We start from the raw sequence: 23,828 nt of genomic DNA, 5'->3' as shown, positions 1-23,828 counted from the left end.
TAGTGGTAGCTCCAAGAGCGCCTCTGAGCTGTGGGAAGAAGCAGAGTTCACAAACAGGGGGCTTCTGAAAATCAGTCACCAAAAGTATTTCGCAGGAACCTGTGTGAGGAGAGCAGCGTTGTGCGTTCCCAGACAGACGACCAGATCCAGGCCAGCCCGCCTTCGCCTGAGGGGCTGCCGTGATGACAGAAACACGGGTTTGGGCTGATCTGCCTCCAAGCACTGGGCACCTGGCTCTTTGAAACTAAGAATAGACAGAAAACTTCCTCAGGATTTATCAAGGCTTGTTGAAAAAGCAAAAAAAAAAAAAAAACAAAAACACAAGAAGAAAAAGGATGAAAAACATCCCTTGTTAACAGCTTGCAGTGAGTAGTATTAAAACTGTGCTTCAAATTCTGAGGTAACAGGAGACTCTCTGGGACTTAGCAGCTCTTCGTCTTCTTTCTCACCAAATCGAGCAGTTAAGCTGGCTCGGTACCTTCAGGAAGGGGCTGGAGCAGTGTGTTAGTTGAATTATTTTGATGATGATGATGATGATTTTTGTCTTTTGCTATTTTATAGTTTGCTTAGGAAATGTGAGAGCAAGTGACTGGTTCTTTCTCTTTTGCTTCATTTTTTGGTACCTGGAGGCAACCTGGAGTCCTAGCCCCCCGGTGCCTGAATTTTAGTGGGGTAAAAAAGGTGCCATTACATAGTTCATGGATGCTGTCACTAGAATGTGTTGAGAAATGAAATCCTCCCATCTCTAGACACAAGAGGGCACTCTAAACAGGCAGGGCAGGAGAGTGTACAAAGGGAGGGAGAGGGAAGGGGCAAGCTTAGTCGGGGGTGGAGTTGAATTCAGGCATCTCCCCATCTAGGTGCAATCTCCATCTCGGTCCATAGCACACCCCCTCCCCCCGCGCCCCAGGAAGAGAACTCTCCAGGCCCTAGATTCCCTCTTCTCATAGTTAAATCCAGACTGCTCAAACCTAAGCTTTCAGAGACTCAGAAATCCCAAATCTCTTACTTTGGCAAAAATCTGCTGGTGGCTTTTGGTCTGGCAGCTTCTCCCATTAACCCCATTTGATGTTGCTTCCCTAAGAGTATTTAATTGGCATCTCTTTTTCTCATGCCAGCAGAACTGAACTGCTTTGGAACTGAGCTCTAAATTGGCTATGTTGTGTTTCTAGTTTCTTCCCCCAAACTCACGTACAGCCTTTACTGAGGGTGAATTTTGTGCCCACTTGTGTTTAGTTTTCTGTGCCTGCTGCATTCAGCACCCCTAGGACAGGCTCAAAAGGACAGAGCTGGAGGATGTAGAGATCCTGAAATGAAATATAAATTTGGAATGTAATTGGGAAGCTAACAGGGAGGTTTAAATTTCACAGATGCAGTCTTGGTGGTACAAGTAGGTGAGTTTTGAAGTTATTCAATCTGCATGAGTATGAAAATGTTTTAACGCCTACTGGAGAAATGTTTGAGCGAGAAGGATCTGTGCTTCTGGCTATTGTGCATTAAGTAGGGAGATTAGAGCGCTCGAAGCCCATGGATTTTTTAAAGGAGTTTAAACCATTTTAAAAGAACGGCAGAATACAACCCAGATCCCTTGGATCAGACCAGTGGTTCCATCTGAACAGATGAAGATATGTAATAAAGGATTTAAATGGCCTGACACTGGCACTACAATATTGAAATGACTGTTTCAAACATGCAAGTTAGTGAATGCTCACGTGCTCAGGGTCTACAGGAAAGGCAAAATCTAGGAACAAACGTAATCAGGTCTGAGCAAGTTTTAGCCTTCTTTTCTGTTTCTTTTCAGTGACCAGGGAGCATTTGCTATGTGCTCAGGAATGTGAGCCATCGCCATTTTAACCCTGAGAGCAGCGTGGGCGCGTGAGTCAAGGCTGCGATGGTTGGGTCCAAGCCTGACAAAGGCAGTGCACTCCTGACCTGGAAAACCTGTTGTTTTTCTGTTGCAAGAATTATTTGACTCATCTTTAAAGCTGTCACATAGAAGCTGACATTTTTCAGTGTCAAGCTAAATCTTGCTACACAAAATTTGTGCCAAGTCCTTCTGTCTTGTGAACCATGAATTCAGGGCTTCAGATGGAGTAAACGGAGACTGCACTCCTGAACGTTTATCTTTCTTATTTGAACGAACAACTCTTCCTTCCTTCCCAGAATGTGACTTAACATTTAAAATTCCTATTAATCTCTGGGTACACCCAGAGACCTCAGAAAGCTCTCTACAGAGAGAGCAAACATCCTCCTGCGCTTGGCAAGAGAAGAAATGGCTGCCTGCGTGGTGTCTAGGCTCAGCCGCTCAGGGCTGCTCTATGGAGAAGAAGGAAGAGAACTGCTGAAACTGTGTTGCCAGAAAACATGTTATTGTTGAGCTGGAAATAAGCATTTCCACTTGAAAGAGGCCAACAAATCTGTAGGACACATGAAGTTCAATGGAAGCAGTGCCCAAGCTGAGCAGCCCTGCGGTCAAAGATAGATAGGGCACTTGGGGCTACTTGGGGTTTGGCCCCCACGATCCATTTTCCCTTCCTGAGGTATCGGTGCCCTTCCCCACACAGCCCCCGTGCTTTTGGGGAGCTGGCCACACCCCAGCTCCAGGAGTGGGCTCTGATTAGTCTATCTAATTAGCACATCTCATTTGCTGCTCCCTCCCCCACTTTGATGACTGATGGAGGGACAAGCCTACCAGCAACCTGGGCCAATGACACGCAAGGTCCTTGCTGGGACTTCGGACAAAGCTACTTGCTCCATGTGGTGCTACCTGGAAAGCTTCTCTTTTCTTCTGGAAAAGAGTGTGGGGGATGGACTCGAATCTTAGAGGCAGCCATTTGCCACCATGCTGAATACAATGTCAGCCTAGGAGGAAGGGAGAGCTGAGATAATCAGGAGGAAGGAGCTGGAGCCCTGAGCAAATTGGACCCAAGGCATACTTTGCTACTGGACCTTTCAGTCACTGAACCAATAAATTCTTTTTTATTGTTTACACACAGCTGAGCTGAGGTTTATGTTACTTACAACCAAGGTTTCCAAACTACCACATGGTGTCTAAGAAGACTGGGGCGCCTATCCATCCATATATGTGTAATGTACTGGCAGGGCCATTGTGAGGCATTATTTTTTCCGAAAGGATCCTTGTCCCAAGAGAAACAGTATCGTACAGAGCTCTGTGCACAACTCTGGTCTCTAAAGTTTTCTTGCAAGTACTCCACAGTGCATTTAATAATAAAGTGGGCATATCAATAAAAAAACAAGTCAGGTGTCAAATGCAGCATATTTTAATTTGTTTCAAATAAAGCAATATATGTATATATATTTTTTTCAGAAAAACACCAGATGTTAAATTCTACAAAAGCGCATGTGTCTTCAGCAGATCATGTTTGTCTGATCAATAATTGTTTTTCAACATCATTAACTCTAAAGACGATCAACAGACTGACATCACTGCTACAACATCGGTCGCTACTGAGCCTCGGATCTTTAGCCATATCTTGATTTTCCTAACAAATGAGTAAATACTGCCTGGCTAAAATGCTGCAATGTCTGGATGAGAAAAAGCATCAACAGATCAAGCAAAGCCATGGAAGTTATGAAGCAAGCTAGAGCTGATTATTAGAATTAGTAAAAATGATTAAGAGAGGATGACACAACCATACAGGGTTTGTATATTCTGATTGATTCTCTTTTGGCAGCAAATTGGGTCAGCACCTCGGGCAGGGAACCAAAACTGAGTGAAAATTGCTTTTTTCTCTCCTAGCTCAGGCCACCAACGTCACAGCTGGGACTGAGAGAACCGCGGCATCTGTGGAAACTTCTATTCTCGTGGGGCAGAGATTGCACTGTGAAACCCTAGCGACGTTACCCCGGAAAGGCCTGGCCTCCGAGTTGTCTGAAGCATGCTGCCTTCGCCGGGGCTTTTCTGAATGGGCTGGAGCCTCAGGGGTCTTTGTCCCCAGGGGGGCCTCTTGGTTTTTGGCGCCGCCTCCTTTGTTTTTGGGACGGAAGCCATTGTGTGGCTGTCTTCTGTGTTCATGGCGGTTGTTGCCCTTCACCATTGGATCAACTTCGTTGCCACTTCCCTGTGGCTTGGCAGACCCATTTAGCCTGTTGTTATGATACTGCGGATTAAATCTTCGTCTTTGGCTAGAAGACCCATTCTACCGAAAAGAGAAAACGAGTGTTAGATGCCAACAAACCACAGATGACATGAGTAGACGTTAGAGAAGCCAAATCTCTAAGCCACAGGTAAGCCTTTTTAAACCCCAGAAGAATATGACAACATGCAAATGAGGGCAAGCTGCTAAATCCTCAAGCTTAAAAGAACAGTGGACTGTTTTGTAAATGGAACTCCAAGAAAATTCCTGATGTTGAAAGAGTGGTTATAGAAGTATACGACAGACTATTCAAGAACCAGGCCAAATAAAACCCATAAAGTGAGCTTAAAATATAACAGAATGAAATGTAACACAGAGGCAGGGCAATGATGATTTCTCTACCATGAATATTTCTGGGACATTCTGTATAGACTATGAATTCTCAATGTATATATATGAGGAAAAATGTTCTGTCTGTAATTCTTCATCTCTAAAGCAGTTTTTCTATTTTATTTGAAAACAAATGTCCTAGTTCAGAAATATTATCTTGAGTAAATACAGGGACAAGGTGTATCTGGTAGATCTTGGTGGGATACAGAGGTAATGTATATTTCCATAGAGGTAATTATTTCTTTTTCTAAACTTTTTGCAGTTCTCAGCCAACAAATTTTCAAGCATCATACTGAAAAATTGTCAACCTTCAACAAATCAGCCGCTAAGAACATAAATGGACGAGAAGAAAGGAAGCAGTGGGGTAGCCGGTGTGTCACTGTGCAAGGGAGGATTTCTGAGATCCTTGAGGTCAACAGTAGCCAGCATTTACTAACTGCTCATAGGGTGCCAGGCACGGAGCAAGGTGCCATCCCATTCATCATCACCATCACCCTTTCAAAGAGTTGCTATTATGTGCTTCACTGTACAATGAGGACAGTGAACTTAAGGGATTTGCCCAAGGTCCACAGTCAGAAAATGGTGGAGCCGTTCCCATCCCACATAGTGTCTCCTGACAAGATTCATAAATAGGTTGGTACATCAACATAGACCTTTAGTGAAAATCAAACCTCTATTATCAAAATATGTAATTTTATGAGTTACAAATATATAAAGGTCTTAATTTGTGTGTTGTGACTGGATGGTCTCAGGGCAGCCCCGCCCCTGATAATTCGGGGCCCAGGGCAGGAGTGCAAAGGCAGGCCCATGTACCATATGCCTGAGGACGGCCTCGTCCTGCCTCTGGCCCCATCCACATCGTGAGGGGCCTGGCACACACAAATGTGGACCCTCCAGCCGGCACACCTAAGCTTCGTCCCCACTCCCACAAATAAGCACCTTTTGGACCCAGGGCTGTGCAAACTGGTGGTGTGGTCTACCCTCAACATGAAGTATCCCGAGAAGTGGCCCCCACAGAGTCTGAGAGCAGGCTTGGGGCCATGTGGGAACAGAATTTCAGGATCTTGAGTGCTGGAGCACTTTCCAGGAGGGAGAGCACAAATTCTGGTAGTCGCACACATCTCCTTGGTCTCGCGCCACTCTGCAGGGAGGGCCGTGGCTGGGCAAGGTCACAAGGGCCCTTCCTGCCTGGATCTACGGGGATCTCACTCAGATACAGAAGTATGTTTCAGCTTAAACAAACCATCGCCTGAAAGGCTTTGCTGAAAGTGACGAAACAGTGAGCTGAAAAAGTATCCACGTGGATAGCATTTAGTCTGGCCGCCTTTGTCTTTAAAGAAATTGTGAAAGGGACACTCAGACTAAATTTTAGACTTAATTTTAGTATGGGGTTTAATAATGAACAAAGAACAAAAACTGTGAACATGTATTTAGACGACAAGTAAAAGTGATTTATTATGATCTTTAACCTACGAATATATGAAATGCTCCTTGTCAAAGTGCTACTTTAAAGTTCATGAAGACATCCGGGGCCAGAGAAACACCTATTGGGGTCATTAATGAGCATCCTAAAAGACCAAGACCACAATATCCAACAGGGCGCTTGTTAGACACCCAGCATTTTGGAATGATTAAAAAAGAGTCTCTTTGTTGGAGCTCTCTCTCTTAGAGATCATGGAAGGTGTCTTTATGGCATGCCCAACTTCGGTATCAGCAAATCCCAGGTCTTGTTCATTTTCTAACAATAGGGAAACCTCTCAAGGATCCAGTGGAGAAGAAGGAGAGAAGGAAGACTGCCCTTTGGACACTGGGTCTTTAGGGGTCATAGTAAATAAGAATTAATAATATCATTTTTAAATTATTCTCTTTACCAAAAGCCCAAGAGAGGAAAGAGAAGTTTGAACTAACTCTGGCCTCTTATTGATAAAGTAAACATAAGCGGGAATTAAATGCTCTGAAAAAACAAATGCAGGATTTCCTCTCACTAATAGTGTCAGAGGCCAGGTTCTGAATCTTGTTCCCACGTCTGTGAGTCCCTTCCACACGTGGAAGGCCTGAATGGTGGCACTCAAGGTCATGAGAAGAGCTGACTCATCTAGGGGGACTCTGCTAATACTGTCAGGAGAGGACGAATGCCACGTCCTCCCCCTGGGAAGGTGCCCGTGAAATGTGGACGGGATGGACCAGGGGACCCTGCTGCGGGGGTGGGCGAGTGTGTGTGTGTGTGTGTGACCCCGGGGAGCTCAGCGTCCAGCACGTGCTCTTTTCTTCCCCTGCCAACCAGTGGTTTCCCCCCAGCACCGAGCAGCAGGGTCTGCAGCACCCTTGGAGCCGGTGCAAGGCCCTCCCCAGAGCTGCCTACCTGCTTGTGAGCCGGCACGGCCTGGTGAGAGGAGTCAGCGGTGCCAGGAAGATTGCTCGCGGTTTTTGGGTTTGCTGCTTTCCCCTCGGGGGGCTTGCTGTGACTGGATGGCTTTCGGGTGAAGTTACTCTGTTTTCCGGAGGCCGAGGCGGGAGCGGTCAGCAGCGGCAGCAGGGAGCTGCAGGGCGGCCGCGGGGAGTAGCTGTTCTTTGGATGCGAAACTGCAACGAGAAAGCGCCAGGTGTCACGGCTGGGCCGCCAACACCCTGCCTCAGAAGCCCACCAGGGACAGAGACATCGGCAGGAGCTTCAGAAAAATGTCAAAAAAAGGTTTTTTTGAAAGTTGTCATTTGAAAGGGCACCTTGGCACCTGGAAACCACCAATGTTCTTCCGTGAGAATCTTCTGTGAACTGTGATTACAGCATAATCATCCACGTTGGGGGACGTTTGTAGGAAATAAGACACATCAGAGCCACTTTAATGTTATTCCCTAGGTCAGGAACCACTAAGGGCAGCGGGATAATGACATCTGGAAGCCCCCTCAGCCCTGTTCACGATGCACTCTGCCTCCTGGGTTCCCGACTGCCCCGTGCTTGCCGTCCTTGTCAGAGCCCTGGACCCCTGGGTACCAGAGAGACACAGAAAACCCAGAGGTGCGTGGACACCTGGCCCATGAGCCACCATGTTTTCAGAGCATGGCACTGGGCTGATGCTGGGTGTTAGGAATCGTCACCTGGGTCGTGTGTATCCCCCAACCATAGGGCCAGCCTACCAGCCCAAGAGACACCTGGAAGCCTCTTCTACATTCCATCAGAGCTACATTATCTGGCCTTTTATCAGCCCCATTTTCTACAGCCCCACGGCCAAACTGCACCGATTCCGATGATGCTAAAGTTGCCGCAGGCTTGGCAGACAGATCCCCGGCGGGCGGCTCAGGCAGGTCTGCTCCGTGTTTATTATCCCGCTCCCGCTGGCTTGAAAGCGTGGTTTCTGATGGGATGATTCCTAGGTGATTATGCTGGGTCAGGACTGGAGGGAATCAGTTCAAGGATAAAGTCATGGCTTCCCTCTCACAGGTGACCAGAATTTGACTGCCATGCCGGATAGCAATATTCCAAAAATTGTCACCAATTTTTAAAAGCAATTTTCTCTGCTCCCTGTGTTGGATCAGACGTAATCCTAGGGCTCTCCCAGAGGATTAGGGGTGACTATAGGGATCACAGGACATCAGAAATGGGAAGGACGGGGATGCATCTCTAGTCCCTTTGTTTTATAGGTAAGGTGTGACAGCACCTTGGGGGCTGTCCAGACATGACCAGGGGACTTCAGTGGCTCCTGTGCTCATGAGGTTCAGTTCATGGGGGTCATACTTCTGACCACTATTTCTGGTTCAGGAGCTGTGGGCTCCCCACAAACCTGAAAAGGAAAGGGCCTTTTGAGGACTCGTCTCCCACAGGGAGGCTGCCTTTCATGGGGGACAGTGGGAGTTTGGTAAGGGACGCTTCCTCCCACTAGATGGCACTGGAAGTGCTCTGGAAGAAAGCAGGTGGAGCTGCATGCCCACCCCCTCAAATGGTGACAGTCACTTGGCATCCGGGTCTCGCTCATCATCAGGTGGAAGTCGAAACTGGATGGGCAGTTAAATTTCCAGCTGTGAACCAGACTGTTTGCTTTTTCAGAGATGGGGCAAAAGCTGGGTGTGAAGAATGGCAAATGGACAAATTCTTTCATAAGGGAGGAGGCATACAGAAAAAAAAGAAAATAATTTACAGGCAAAGTAGTCAGAAAATCAGATAAATTGCCTAAGATATGTGAAAAAAGATGCTTACAGCAGTGTTATTTTAATGGTGAAAAACTGGAAGCAACCATATGTCCACAATCAGGGAACTGGTTACCTCAATTATATTTAAATAGATTATCAGTAAATATATTGACATGGAAAAATGTCTACCATATATTGTGAAGTGATAAAAGCAAATTATATTACTATATATGTACGTAGTACAGCATAGTAAATTATAATATATAGTATAATTATAATACATAATTTATACAGTAGATTATATGTGCAAAAAAAGTGTAAAGAATACACGAAAGTAATGTCATGTTCTATTTAATATAGTTCTGTAATTTTTAGACCAAGCTTATATTTTTTTATACTCAGAAAAATAAAAGTAATTTCCACTTGGCAAAAAAAGGTGCAGCCAAATCTCAATTTTTAAGCTGAGTGTGAGCTGTGGATATTCCAGGTTCCTCACCAGTCCTTTCCTCCCTGTGGCCATCCTTAAAGCCATTTTCATGCTCATTCCGTCCTCCCCGGGGCGGGGCTGGAGTAGGGGAAAAAAGTGTCAGCCAATTTTGTTGCACAGTAGCTGCTCTAATTAAGGCTTAACAGCAAACAAGACGAAAGCTAGTGGCTGAAGGGAAGTCCCTCATTATCTGCAGACGTCACTCAGTGCAGAGACCCAGGGAGAGGCCAGAGCACTGCTGAGCAGTACACACAACAGCCAGGCCCTTCAAGACAACAGCCGATTGTTCCCGGTCGTCCCGGGAAGACGCTCTCTCCGTGAACAGGGCTCTGGAGAAGCAGGCTATTTGAAACCAGAGAGGCAGTTTCTCTGGCAGTGCTTAAGAAAAGTTTGCAAAAGACATAAACTAGTTGACCTGTTCCATTCCGCTTAATAAATCCTGGGGATTTACTGATGGGCAGTGGCATTTGAAGACTCTAAGTTCAAATCGTGACATTTCTAGTGACTTGTGTCATGACCCTAGATCATTAAATCTCTTTAGACCTCACTTGAGCCCCCCGGGGCACCGCACACCTGACATTTCCCATATCAACTCCAGACAGCACCAGGCGTACTCACACAGAATTATTTACAAGTTTGCAAAACTCACTTTCTCCGCAGAGCATGATTTGGGCCTTTAGCTGTTCAATGTCACAGGAGAATCGGGCAGCTTTCCCGAGCTCTTCATCATATTTACGCTCGCTGACAAAGTGCTGGAGGAAAGAGAAGTAAAACAGGAGCCCCACAGTTACAGAAATGATCGAGGCACACTGCAGATTCATTCACTCTGCTCTCCGCCCTCTGACGGTGTGAACCAGGCGGGGAGTGTGCCAGCTCGGTCACTGTGAGGCCCACTAAATCAGGCTTGGTCCTGACCTGCCTAGAGCATGATCACCTTCTTGTTCTGGGAATACGTGTGGGTCCTGTCTTTCCTCTGCCCGGGCTGTGATACAGTCAAATTGTGCGTCTGGACTCATCTCTTTAACCCTTGGCATCCCTCGCCCTCCTACTAACACTTCACAGCCTGCTGCAGTTTTCTGGGTGGCATTCCAGCAGGGTCTTCCTACTTTGGCCAATCGTATTAACCCTCAAGAGAAAACATGTCATCCTTCCTAGACATCCATCTCTATTTTAATAGGGAACCAGGAAGTTCCAAAGCCTTTAGTATCTAGAAAACATTATCTTGAATGGTGGAATTTCAAGTGCTGTTAAAGGAAGTGGGAAAGAGATTATTTTTCAATTCATTTAAAATTAAGATCTATGTGTAGATGACAGAGTGAGAAATACAGAAATAACTATGACTCAGTCCCACCTTGAGTTTACCAGGGAGTTTACCACATGGCAAGGGAAACGGATACCACTAAATACAACCTAAGGTGCTTTAGGATTATAAAAGAGGAAAAATTATTTCCTACTGAGGGGAATGGGAAAGAGTTATGTAAGAGGAAGCATTTGAGCTGGAACATTAAAAAAATTTATTGAACCCTTATTTGGCCAGACATGGGCCAAATTCTTCACAGATAATCTCATTTTCATTTGATCATATTATTATGAAGTCAGTACCATTATTATCTCTATTTTACAGAGGGGAAATCAAAGTTCTAAGAATCTAAGAGAATATGTAATTTATCCAAGGCTGCAGGAGCTAGACTGTTTGACCCCAAAGCCTGTGCTATAAACCATTTTATGTTGAGTAGGATTTTGATTGGCAGAAATGAAACTTGGCAGATGAGTAGATTTCAATAGACCAGAAGCTGGCAACTTCATACTCCTAACTTCATGTTCTAACAAGAGGAAGACGGAAGTTGGGATATATATACTGGAGTCCAGTGTGGGTTTTATTCCGAGGGGAAGGGGAGACCATATTGGGGGAGACCAGATCTGCTTTGGGGGTGTAAGTCTGGTCTTAGGGTGGATGACCAGGCTGGAGGGAGGCAGCAGAGGCAGAAAGACTCATTAGGAGGCCATGGCAACTGACTGGGTAGGAGGCAACAAAGTCCAGAAGAGAAAGTGAGAAGGGAAAGACCTCCAGAGCTTCTCAGTACCCTCAGGGGAGGTCCTCATCCCTCTGGGGCTCCTTTTCACGCCTAACCAGGACGGAAGGGACCAAAAAGTCACTTGCCACTTTCTACCATACCCAACCAGTTTTATGCCCAGACGAGCAGGCAATCCTACTCCTAAAGCTAGCAGCAACTGTGTCTTCAAAGTACTCTAGATCCCAAGAAGTGGGTCAGAAGCTGGAATGCGTGTGCACGTGTGGTATGTTCAGTATACGGGAGATAAAGAGGAGATAGGGGCAACTTATAAACTGTAACTTCCTATTTTGCTGTAGATACTAGTTTGTGCCTTTCTGGTAGCCATTTCTCCTTCTGGTAACTGTACCCCAATGCAGTTTTGAAGCTCCAGCGTCTTGGTGGGTCTGTCAATCAAGATCTCTCTTGGCCAAATGGTGGATGTGACCCAAGTGGAGGCCAATCAGAATCTCTCTCTTTGGGATTTGAATCAAGTGTGGTGGCCAAAGGCTGACGGTGTCTAGAGGTCATTCACTCTGATGGTGCCCTGAAGAGTGTCTGAGAATGACTGCCTATGTTACCCCCGTGGCCGCCCGGGTTTCTGCCTAATTGTAGCTGGGAGTCTTCAGATCCTACTTGGCTTTGGTGACCTACACTCATATTCTTGCAAATTCTACTTGTTCTTGAGGTTGGCCAGGCTCACTTTCTGTTGCTTGCAACTGAAGAAGTCTAATAAATACATATTTGTGGGTGGTCTTCTTAATAAAAGGGCAAATAAGGCTAGGAAAAGATATACGAAAGCAGTCTCTACATATTGGAGACTTACACTAAGTCTTCACTTACACTAAGTTCACACTTACTGTGTGTTCACACGTGTGTGTTTATATTCATACACATAAATTACCTATGGTGAAAAGAATATCCCTCATCCCAGCTATAATTCGTGGTTGAATACATTTTATTTAGGTCAGTCTCCACTGACTAAGAAAACAGCTTGTACTTCTCTGCATTAATCTACCCCTTCAAATGACAGTGTACTTAAATAGAGTGACTAGATGACTTTGCACCCTTCCGTATTCTCTATTGCAACCTTGTGAAAGAGAGCTGCGTGTATGATGTTAGATCCTCAGGGAGCAGCACTCTGTGGATGCAAAACAAACATAATGAGGATCAGATCTCTGGCCCAGGGTTCAGGCTGTAATGTTTTAGAACTGACCTTAATTTCTGCCCTGAGTTCGGCCAGCTGCATCTCTGCCATCTGACTGGCTAGATCAGTAAGTCTCTTTAGTTCTTCTGCTTTCTTCTGACGAGCAGTCAGGATTTCCACTGCCAAATAAGAAGGAATAATACGTTAGGGCCAGCGATTTGAACATATTATATGACTTAATTTCTGGAATCAGTTCTCCCTCTACAGACTGATGGCCTTGTTGGGCCATGACGATGTATTCTGAGTTGGTGAGTGAGGTGGCTTTGCCCTTGGTGCTCATTACCAACCACCCATTTCCAGATGTCCTTATCCACCAATCCCCAAACCAAACATATCTTTTCTGATTCACTGAACACCCACAATCTTCTTCTTCATTTTCCTCACTGGCATCTGATCTCACTTACTTCATTTAGACTTTTAAATTTGTGCATTACTCAGAACAGCTAGCTCCAAAAAAAGACACTTATTAAAATCCTATCTGAATGATACTGCAAAGATAGGGAGTCCATGAAGCAAAACCCATTCTTCTGCATGTGCTGTACTATTAAATGCTAACAGCATCAGACCTCTGAACTTTAACACATATTCATTTAGGGCAACTAGCTGTATTATTGGAATGTGACATAAAAATTTTTACTTTATTAGCTTTCTGTGAGCTAAAAAAATGCCTACGCTTTTGATACTCTGCAGATATGTTTCTATTTTGCAACCAGAGGGAAGATCCAGACCAGAGTGTCTCGTCTTTGTTCTAAGTGTCCCCAGTGGAAACATTTCAAGGGTGAGTAAAAGCCCATGTGAACTGGATTCGTGTGCACTCTTTAGCATCTACCCATGCAGAGAAGACACATGGGAGTTCTCTGGCGCCACATTTCACACACTGTCAGATGAACTAAAGGTTCAAGGAGATGCAGTAGCCATAGGTTAATATGTGTGTGTGTGCGCGAGTATTTCCCAAAAGATCATGGAGCTCAAAAGCAATGCATACAAACACATCGGGTGAGATTTAAATATGAAGTTTGATCTTCCAACAGATAGACTTATAGTTCTCTAATTCAATCACATATGAATTGCCTTCATTTCTTTTGGACAAGCATTTTGAGTTATAACAAAAGAGAAGTCCATCCAACTAAGAAGATATGCACGTCAAATTCATATTCCACTCTTGCCTGAACAAGAGTCCGCTGCTTCATTAGACCAGATTCACAGCACACATGCAGAGCCGAACAATGAGACTTCTGATTTTAAGAGTTCTTAATTTATAAATGTCAAAACAGTCACCTCAAAAACCCAAAAGGAAGTTCAGAAGCAATCAAGAATTAAGATTTGCTACAAACCGTAAACCATTCTTCCGACTGAGAAACATTATCTTTTTATGCTGACCAATGTTGAGATGTCAATACGATAACTAATCTGTAACTTATAAAGCCTAATCATCTGCCAAAGGATGCTAATCCTGCTTTGATTATTTACGAGGACTCCCCTGCCTCCCATGTACAATATCACGTAGCTGGGCAGAGGCTGACCTGGGCCTGGCGGTCTTTCGGAATTCAGAGGAACTGGTGAAAAACTTGTCCTCACGATGGGAGTGAAAGGAATTCTCATCTGAAGGTAGCCACTGTATTACTGAATGATGTCCCAGTTACCGAGTCAGACCAGAGGCCACAAAAAGGTGGCCCACTACCACTTTTGGCCACAGAGTAGATACGTTTTATTTGGTCCACACATCACTTTTACAAATTAATTGCCTACATCTGAAAATTAGGAGATTTCTATTTGAAAGCTGGATTTCTGGCTTCTCTTAAAATATTGGAATTTCTGGCCACAGCTGGCAGCATTCCCACATGGCAAGAACTGGCTAGAGCTGAGGAGTTGTTGCCCTTTTCAGATAGAGCATGGCACCCAGCGTGCCATGGTCATGCCCTGCCCTGCTCAGTGCATTAATGTCATCTGCCTGGCCCCCGTAGACATCCCCAATCACGGCAGAGACTGAAATGTAGTTTTTTGTGTCCACAACACCTGGGGCCTGGTACACAGTGGGTGCCTAATATGTTAGCTGAATGAAGGACTGAATGAGTGACTCAGTCCATTACTGAAGAGGAATACTCAGAGAAGGATGGAAGTTCCTTTTCTACAGGGGCCACTTAAGAATGTCTAGGACTCATATCTTTGATTGATTGTTTGTTTGCCATTACAATTCAACATATGGATGGGACTAAAGACTGGAGCATGAGAAAACAATTGGGAGCAGGACGATGAAACGAGGTGGTCTCCTCCGGCAAAGATGAAGAAATTCGGAAGGCCCAGACTTGATGAGCAGACAGTAAAGGGTCAGCAGACCCTGAGCGACTGCACCATTACACAGCTCTGACTTTTCTTAATGGATCATTTATGGGACTGGTGACAATTAGGGATAATTGTTCTTTTTGATTAAGTAGAACTTGGGCATTCACACCAAACAAAAGGTTTTGTAGAAATAGATATAAATGGGCCCTAAAATAGGAATGCAGGTGCAAGATCACCAATAAATTCTGAGTTTACATTCACGCAAATGTGCATGGAAATGAATACTTCACATCAGCAAGTGTTGGAATGAGCTTTAACATATAGTCTCATTAACATTTCAAAGCTTTTCATTATGAAAAAAGCCTTAAAACTTGAGATCTAAAGCCAATATGCTTTGGAGGGCGGCAAGATTTTCACCTCAGAAACATCAATCACACAAACTAAAAGCAGAAACAAAACCAGATCAGATCCTAAAATCTACACTGGAATACTAAGTATGTTTTGAAAGCACCACCCTTGTGGAAATCTGTAGAGGGAGACAGCTCCATACAGCTTTACATTTTTACTGCCTTCAGGACTTGATTAATATTATTTAGGTACTTTTATAAACAGTATCTGGAATGCTGAAATCCATTTTCTCAACGGGATTTATATATTCCTTCAAGTTTTTGGAACACATTGGAAGCTTGTTCTTATTGCTTGAACCATGGAAGGCTTTAGGGCTTCTCAAATAATACTCCTTAGCAGAGGGGTACCTGAAATCCTGGGGGCCAGCAGCTGGGGCAGAAGCAGCTCTTCGAGCACAAAGATTCTTTGAAATCCTTTTTATTCCTTAAAAATTCTCGTGAATTTTGCATTTTACTTCATAATATATCTGTGTTTCTGTTAATATAAAGTAATGTTTTCTTCCCATCTCTCTAGTAAATTTGACACTCCAAGAACACGCCTATCTAGGCCTTCAATTCCCTGGGTTTGCAGACAAAGTTTGAGATCATTCACTACAACATGCTGAGTTTCTTCATCCATCGAGTATAATAATCATACACACCTTGTAGGAGTTATTGTGGAACTAAATGAAATAACCTAGGTGAAGGGTTTAGTATAGTACACTCAAAAATGCTAACTACAAATATCATTAATAAAGTGAGATATATTCATCCAGAACATACTTCTTTTTGCAATTACTAATATTGGATCCCACAGCCCAGAGACCCTGAATTAATTACAGTAATTCATTTAACAAATATTATGAGACACCTACAGTCTTCTCAGCATTGTATTAGGTGCCATGAGGGATAGGGGAGCTTATGTTATAATTGAGGAAATATGGTTTATAACATGTGCAGGAAATGGGAACTGTGGAATATACTCTTGGGACAATAGATGAGCAAGCTCTAGATGGTTGTGAAGACAGCTCAGTTCTTAGTGGGGAAGTTCAATGGTTCCTTCATCTGTGGAGAAGACACATAGTTGACACACATGTCACCTGAGACATGTCACAGAACCCCTCTGACCTCCATTTTCTGCCTGTCAGATGAGGGGCTGGACTAACCTCTTTACTAATAAGCACCTTTCCCTCTTATACACATACTGTGTCGGCAGTGTGCTGAGTGCCTGGCACGGATTTCCTCCTTTTATCTTTACAATAACTATTTGAGATAGAAGCCATTCTTCTTCCTCTTTTCTGATAAGTAACCTCAGACTTTGAGAAGTTAATAAAATGGCTCAAGGTCACACAGCCAGTAAATGGGTGGATCTTGGATTTGAACTCGGTTCTGCTTGCCTCCAATGCGTGCGAATTGGCTTCCCCAGGGCTCTGGGCAGTTCTGAACCCAGGAGCTGCAGCACCAGTTCCTGAAGGTTGGTGAACCTTGCCAGCCAGTCGTAGCTGTTCCCACTAGCCTGGACGCCCCATGAGTGACAGCCCCACGCTGTGCTATTTATCCCAGTCCCTAACAGGGCAGAGCGCAGGAGGAAGCACGCAGTACCTGTTTATTGACTGAGCCTTAAAAATGGGGATGCTGTCCAGAGACGCTCCAAACTCCACAGGCCTTGGCTCCTAGTATTATTGTCCCAAGAAGAAGAATGAGCACGTGAAATCTGAGGCCTTTGTTAACCTCTTAGAAAGTGATGTGCTAGGAATTTTCTATTTTGGGGCTAGAGAAACATTTGTGTCCATGTTGGCTGTTAGTGTTTTTATCAATAGGACATGAAACTAAAAAGAAAAAATAAGGTAAACCTGAGAAATGGAAAATCCTAAGCCATGAGGTAATCTACTTTTACTGAAATCAACAAATTTCATAAGAATAAAATAATTTCACAATCAAAGGGATTGTGTAACTACCTAAATATTCCACGGCTTAACCCTGGATCACATTTAGTTATTTAATAAAACCTGCTGTATTTTAGATTCTAAAATGTTGTTTACAATTATTTAGAAAAATTATGTAACAAAACTAATGATAGCTATTTTCCATAAAGTGACCATTGAATCATGGCCAAGGGCCAGGCAAGAAAAATAGAAAAAGAATGAAGAATCTGGTCTGAGCCTTCATTCTGGTAAAATGAAAGGCACTGCAGTCAAAGGTGAAGGAATTTAGCTGAAACCTGGTTGGGGGTGCAGACTACCATTTATCCAGTTCACCAGATAAAATTTGGGTAAGGATGAAGAATTTAAAATGCCCGGGAGATAAGGATTGTGAAACTAAATCCCAGCTGAAACACAGGGTTTTAGGGTTCCCATTAACACAGCCGACTGAATTCAGTAGTAAGAGAGGGCTCAGCATGCCCACTGTGGCCTGGTGTTGAGTCTAGCCGAGCAATCCGGTCTCTGCTGAAATTTCCAACCCACGAAACTCAGCCCATTGGAGGTGGTAGATCTTGCCCTACTGGCTGTTGAGTAGCTTTACAACAGTGGAAAGCTTTAGAAGTAAGTAGAAAATCAAACCCAGAGTGCTAATATTTTGTGTTAAATTTAGGAAAAGTTTTGCCATGATCAAGATCATCCGAGTGTGTTCATTATTTAAACAGAGTATTTGGTGCATTAAGCAGCCTCACTTGTGATTTAACTTAAAACATGTAATTGATTTTCCTTTGAGATGTTAAGTTGGCAGGTGTCAGCAAATCTGACTAAGTTTGTAAACAGAATTGCAGTGTTTTAAGGAAACTTCATTTAGCACATCTCGGAGTTTGAATTATTAATCGTATAAGAGTCACTTAAAAGCTCGGAATACTTTGCCCATTATGTTTGTGAGTTTGCTTCGTCAGGCATCTGAAGCACTCGAAAACAATCGGAGAGATTAAATTTATAAATGTAATTCAAAATGTTGAGGGAGACTTAAGTAAATTTCAAACGAGACTGATTTTTTAGGGGAATTTAATTTGTTAAACTTGAGTTAGTTGCACCTAAGAAAGAACACGTAGAGAGGATTGTGTAAGCAGTATAGCAAGATTTCTAAGTTGTGAAGGCTTAAAAACTGATGTTTTAAAATTTAATACTAAATTCAATGTCATTTTAAACCCAGTCAAACTGTAAGTGATCCTTTATCTGCACAAAAGTCCCCATGGACTTTAAATAACCCAGTGACGCCTGTGATTTGCCGAGCGCCTATTCTGTGTGGGGCTCAGTGGGCGCTGCTGCTCTGTCTTTCTGCCACGGGAGGTGACTGAGTTTCCAGGGCTCAGTGACTTGCCTAAGGTTACAGAGCTCATGAGCCAGGATTCCAGCGTGAATGTGAGGACCCCGCTCAGAATCCATATCACCATCAGTCGCCCTGTGGATGGCTTCTGACTGGGGGGCTCCTAATCAAACCACCACGTGTCTACTTACTGGCTTCTTCTTTAACTTTATCCATTTCTGCCATTAATGAAACTTCTTTGTCAATGATGCTGGGGGAAACAAAACAAAAACAAAAGCAAAGAATGCTTAATTGAAGATAAACTTTTAATAAGCACTGGAAGTAAAAGAAAAATTATTTTCATTAAACAAAGTACAAAATTACCATAAATATTTCTATGTTACAATGCCAGCAGCACACTCTGCCTTTCCAAAAATGAGGCCACATGGAAGGGATGCTCCCAAGCATTACACAGTGACATCTGCTGATTAAATCATTGTCAGCAAATCTAAAAAAAAAAGCCTTTTCAGACTTTCAGAATTGTGCTGCTTTGAATTTAAATTTGGGAGTATTTTTGCCCTATGAATTCCAAAGTTCCAATACAATATAGTAAGTACACGAAAAGCTGCCACTCAGGTTATCAAGGCCTGTAGTTCTCAAATGACTCCGTGCTGGGAGGGAGGGAGGGAGGGAGGTGGGCCCAATTCTGGTGCAGATGGTCCTGGGACCTGCTCTGAGAATCATGATCTGGGTCATCCGTCCACAAGCTCCATCATGAGTCTGTGCCTTCTCATTGCCCCAAATAAGCATTTCAAGGTTCAAATGAACTTTTTTCCATTATATTTAATTTTTGGTTAGTCCTTTGAAACGGTATTACCTGCATAAAGCAAATGATTATCTGTCCAAAAGTTCATTTCTCTCCCATCCAGACTCCTACTTCCCCTCTCAGACGCAACGCATCATCAGAAATCCCTTACACATCCTTTCACAGATTTTTATGTATATACAAGCATAGAGGTCAGATGTTTTTTATTTTCATTTCAACTATAAATATTTCAATATATACCTCTTAAAAGATGAGGGCTTTTGGGGAATATAACCATAGTATTACTATAATACCTAAAAAGATTAACAATAATTTAATGTTAGCAGATATCTACTCAGTATTGAAATTTCTGTCCCATTTTTTTAACAGTTTGTTTGAACCAGGATCTAACTAAGGCCTGATTGTCTCTTAAAAATCTGTTTTAATTTATAGATTCCCTCCGATCTCTCTTTTTTTTCTCCTTTGTAATTCTTTGTTGAAGAAACCAAGTTGTTCGTTCTGTAGAATTCTCCAAGGTCTGCATTTTACTGACTGCATCTCCATGGTATTAACACATTCTTTTATGTTTCCTATAAATTTGTTATGAGATATAGAAATTTGATTAGATTCAGATTTGTTTTTTATTTCAGGAGCAATACTTTATGTTAGGTACTTCTACCAGCAGATACATAATGACACAACACACTCATAAATATTCCTCCTGAAAAAAAAAAAAAAACCTGAATATATTCAAATTTCTATAACATAACAAATTTATAGGAAATACAAAGGACATCTCTATTTTTTATGGTATTAGCAGCCACTGATGATCATTGCCTAGATCAATGGGGTTTGAAAAATGGGGATATTCAAATTCAAAATCATTCCTTCTTCATTTATATACTAGAAATGTTCCATAAAGAGAAGCTTTCCCTTATCAACTATTTGGGTTACCATGGAGTACAGTTTAGGTAAGGTAGGATAAATGCTTGGCACTTTCTATTTATCAGTTTTCAAAATGACAGTTGGTTCCTTAGCATCCCCCAACAGTAACCAGTGAGAATTCTGTGTGCTTTAATTATGAACTCGTATTTAATGTGCCTCAATACACTGCAGTTATCATCGTTATTACTACTCAGATTGTTCTAGCAGAGGTACGTTTTTTTTTTTTCCTCCATCAGATGTACTTTTAAAACTCAAAGTGTGTTGAAAACTTATTTCCTCTTAAGAGGAAATATTTTGTAATACATGTCAAGGTCAGAAGTGGTTCCTGGGATACATCTATAGGAGTTTGGGGCTCCTCATCCAGATGATGTGATGTAAACACCTGAAGGGGAAGGACTGTGTGCTGAGGAGCTCAGCTCTTTCAGCCAGGAAATCCTAGTGGGAAGAACTGACGTGGTCAGTGAATGGCAAATTCTCCGGTGCTGGGCTCTAAGTCCAATCCATTAAGTGTAGACATCAGCTGTCCCCATGACGCATATAGCTTAAGGTCACGGGACATGATCATTTTGGTGTAACCAGCATATCAGGATACCTGTACCTTATTTATTGATGTTATATGGGTATGATGTCAATGTATTCTAAAAATAGGAAATACAGAAAGGTGTGTGGTGGGGAGGAGGTCTTTATTCCATCTCTGTCTAACTCACTCAGTTCCCCTCCCTGGAGGCCTGCACTGTTACCAGCTTCTCGTGTTTCTTTCCAGAGATGATCTATTAATAAACGAGCATATATTTGCTAATTGTATGAAATGCTGGGTTAAGTCAATAGGCTTGTGCTCCTATGATTGGGAGGTATATTTAGCTTCTCTGTCAAGTTCACAAATGTAGCCACAATAGATGCCAAGCGATTTTTTGTTTTTGTTTTCAACAACCCTCTTAGAGGGGGCAGTTGTGAGTTAGTGTAGGAAAACAAGGCTAATGGATAAGCCATTAGGGAGATAAGGTGAGAACCTTAGAGATCTGGAGTCAGGAGCCCCAATTACAGCAACATGGTTAAGCTACTCTGCCTGGGAAACCGTTTGGAATTTTTATCCCCTATAGACAGGAAGGCGAGAAGAGGGAGAGAGGAGTCAGCAAGAAGGCTGGGAGCTGTGGAAGGGAAGAGCCTGGGAGAAATCGCCAGTGGTGGGGCGGGCAGAAGAACTGCCAGGAGCCAGCAGGTCTGATGTGCTGTTGCAGGTGCATGCAGGAGGCGTGTGATGGGGGCCTCGTTTGCTCGGGACGTCCGGATCCTCACTGCTCGGGGTGGGAATGGTCTGCATGCAGGTGCGCACACACGATGCTGGGGAAGCGGCTGGGTTTCACCTTTGGGTCTGTGCAGGGCTGCACAGACAGGAAGAGGCCACAGCCTGAAGGCTGAGTGAGCGTGAGGATGTTAAACCCCACCCCCACCCCCAGAACTGGCCGCCCCCAAATTTGAGAGAGGGCTTTCGCTTCCACAGGACCTGGACCAGGAGTCCAGGACAACTTCTTTGCAACTAAGAGGCTGGGAGACTCCAGCTGACCTGTGGGCTCCAGGCCACATGAGACCTGCAGGTAACCTGTGCTCCATTCTCTTCACCAATGGAGTGAGCAGGCTGCACAGGTTTGGGACGGTGGTGCGGGAATATGCCCCACAGAGCTCTAGAAAGGGGGAGACTAACAAAACATTCCTCCATTGGACAAATACTTGCTGAGTGCCTGCCATGTGCCAGGCAAGGGTGTTGGGGCTGGGAATACAGCTGTGGATCAAAAAAAAAAAAAGATTCCTGCCATCCCTGTGGAGCCTACACTCCTTTAGGGAGAGCTGAGAGGAAGAAGGTGAGAGGACCTGCTGAACTTCCGGGGGAAACAGCAAAGAACAGACAGAGGAAAGAAATGACGACAGGAAGACAAAATTAGGATTCTCCCACCCTCAGTCAACTGGACTTCTAATTCGTCTCCAGGGTTTGAGAGCATGCAAGGTACACAACTAAAGACGCGACATGTGCATGATACAAGATCAGGGGTCTTGAGACTTCCAGTGGCGGGGAGAGGAGCCAACTGCAGTGGGGGCGCCGGGACAGCCTCACATGGTCCCCCAACCCCCTCAGTCCCCAACCAAGGCCACAGACCCTGCAGGCTGGGAACCCGGCAGCCTGTGTGTGTTGGGTGGGGAGGATGTTGTAGGAAGGGGCCTTAGCAAAATTCTTTACCAGACACAAGATAAAGGTAAAATTTTTCTTGATTAATTTGTTAACATAATAGTGTGCTCGGAGGGTTTACAAGATGGACATTCGGGGTGTAATACACATCCCCAGGTCCAACACGTATTAAACAAAGCTGGGTATTCATACAGTGGTTAGTTCAGGCCTTCTGGCCTAGCCAACAGGAGGGATGAAACTTATACACAATAAATTATTAATGTGCTTAATGCCCACTGGAGAATGTGAAAAAGCCTGTGAACCTGGCATCAAACCATGCTTCCATTCCTCTGGGTATTTCAATAGAAGATTGTCCTCCAGCGTCTCAGTAATTCAAGCACTTCTGTGTGTGACTGCTCTCAAAGCTTGTGCGCGCGCACAAAGGCGAGCCAGGGAGTCGCTGCTGAGTCAGGACCCCACTCAGAACTGATAAACGGAATGCCAACCAGGAGCAGGCGTGGCCTGAGGCAGCGCCCCCTGAACAGCCCTCAGGAATCTCACTGAGGTGCACTTTTGGGTTTCCTTGGCTCTTGCTTCCAAGGCAGCAGGCTTGTGGAAGGGAAGAACACTGTGGGAAGGGGATGCAGAGGGGGAAGTAGCAGAGGCCAGCCTGTCCTCTGACAGGCTGTCAGACAGCGAGGAGCCAGCACCACAGCAAGCTGAGAGCCAGACCAAAGGAAGGGTCAAAGAGGAAAGATCATGGCTAAAGCCTTCCAAATGCCCCCAGGGCCTGGTGTCACATCCAGCTTCAGGAGGATTTTCATCAGTGCCATCTGCAAGTCCTGCTGAATCTCCTTAGAGGGGCCAGGATGAGGACGGAGACACTGCCGTGCTGCCCGAACAAGACAGCTCTGCAGGCTGGACAAGGATAGAAGGTGCTGGGCAAAACCCTGGGACGGAGGTACCAGACATGGAGGGCAGGAGGCAGTGTCTTTGAGAGGAATGACATCAGAGAGTTGACGAGTCACAGAAAAAATCAGTGTCACGGACCACATTCCTAGTGGGGAAGCAGAAAGGACACACGCTTGCTTTCAAGGTACACCTGTGTAGACAGATACCAGCCCTAAGTTGCCTCAAAATGACAGCTTATCACACCTAACACATCCTGAGTGCTCCCTGTGGGCTAGGCACATTAGGTAGAGCCCCAGTGCCATCCTGGAGTGATCTCGTTTAAGCTTCGCAACACCCCAGAAGGTATGAGGCTCTGCTCTCTCCTCACCCCAGGGGCTTGCCATGTGCCCTTCCCTCTGCTGGGAGACAACTCTCCTCCCCAGCCCTGTCTTTCTTCCTCTCATTAACTTTGAGTCTTCCTTGAGGTCTCTGCTTAATCGTCACTTCAGGGAAGCTCTGACTGAGTTTTAAAAGCCTTCTGCTTAACTTTATGATCTTAGGCTATCATGGGCTACTTGACAAAAACTGCTTGATAGCGATGAATGTAAGGGAAGACAACAGTCATTTTTCTACAGCATAACAATAACAAAACGTCTTAACTGGTATATCATAGTGCTTGCATATAAATCATGCTTACGAAAAAATTTACATAATTTTTGTCACTGATGGAATCTAATCATTTGAGACATAAGCTTTTAAATAAAAGTGC

General features: G+C 44.2%; 1 protein-coding gene across 8 annotated transcripts in view; it reads right to left on the bottom strand.

Annotated features, from left to right (window-relative positions):
• Window positions 1–3,265: 3,265 nt before the first annotated feature.
• The window catches only part of SPATS2L (spermatogenesis associated serine rich 2 like), a 166,614-nt gene continuing 146,051 nt past the window's right edge, over window positions 3,266–23,828 (bottom strand). For all 8 annotated transcript variants that reach the window (XM_014784716.2, XM_087435556.1, XM_087435559.1 and 5 more), the window contains 5 exons: window positions 18,470–18,528; window positions 12,367–12,476; window positions 9,749–9,851; window positions 6,850–7,070; window positions 3,266–4,160 (listed from right to left, as the gene is read on the bottom strand). In XM_014784716.2, the coding sequence (XP_014640202.1) occupies window positions 3,762–4,160; window positions 6,850–7,070; window positions 9,749–9,851; window positions 12,367–12,476; window positions 18,470–18,528 (892 nt within the window). In that variant the 3' untranslated portion in view covers window positions 3,266–3,761. The remainder of the gene's footprint in view (window positions 4,161–6,849; window positions 7,071–9,748; window positions 9,852–12,366; window positions 12,477–18,469; window positions 18,529–23,828) is intronic.

Source organism: Ceratotherium simum, chromosome 9 (assembly GCF_057802395.1).
Source record: "Ceratotherium simum simum isolate JZ-2026a chromosome 9, ASM5780239v1, whole genome shotgun sequence".
Taxonomy (NCBI): Eukaryota; Metazoa; Chordata; class Mammalia; order Perissodactyla; family Rhinocerotidae; genus Ceratotherium; species Ceratotherium simum.
This window is presented reverse-complemented; position numbering and strand designations above follow the sequence as displayed.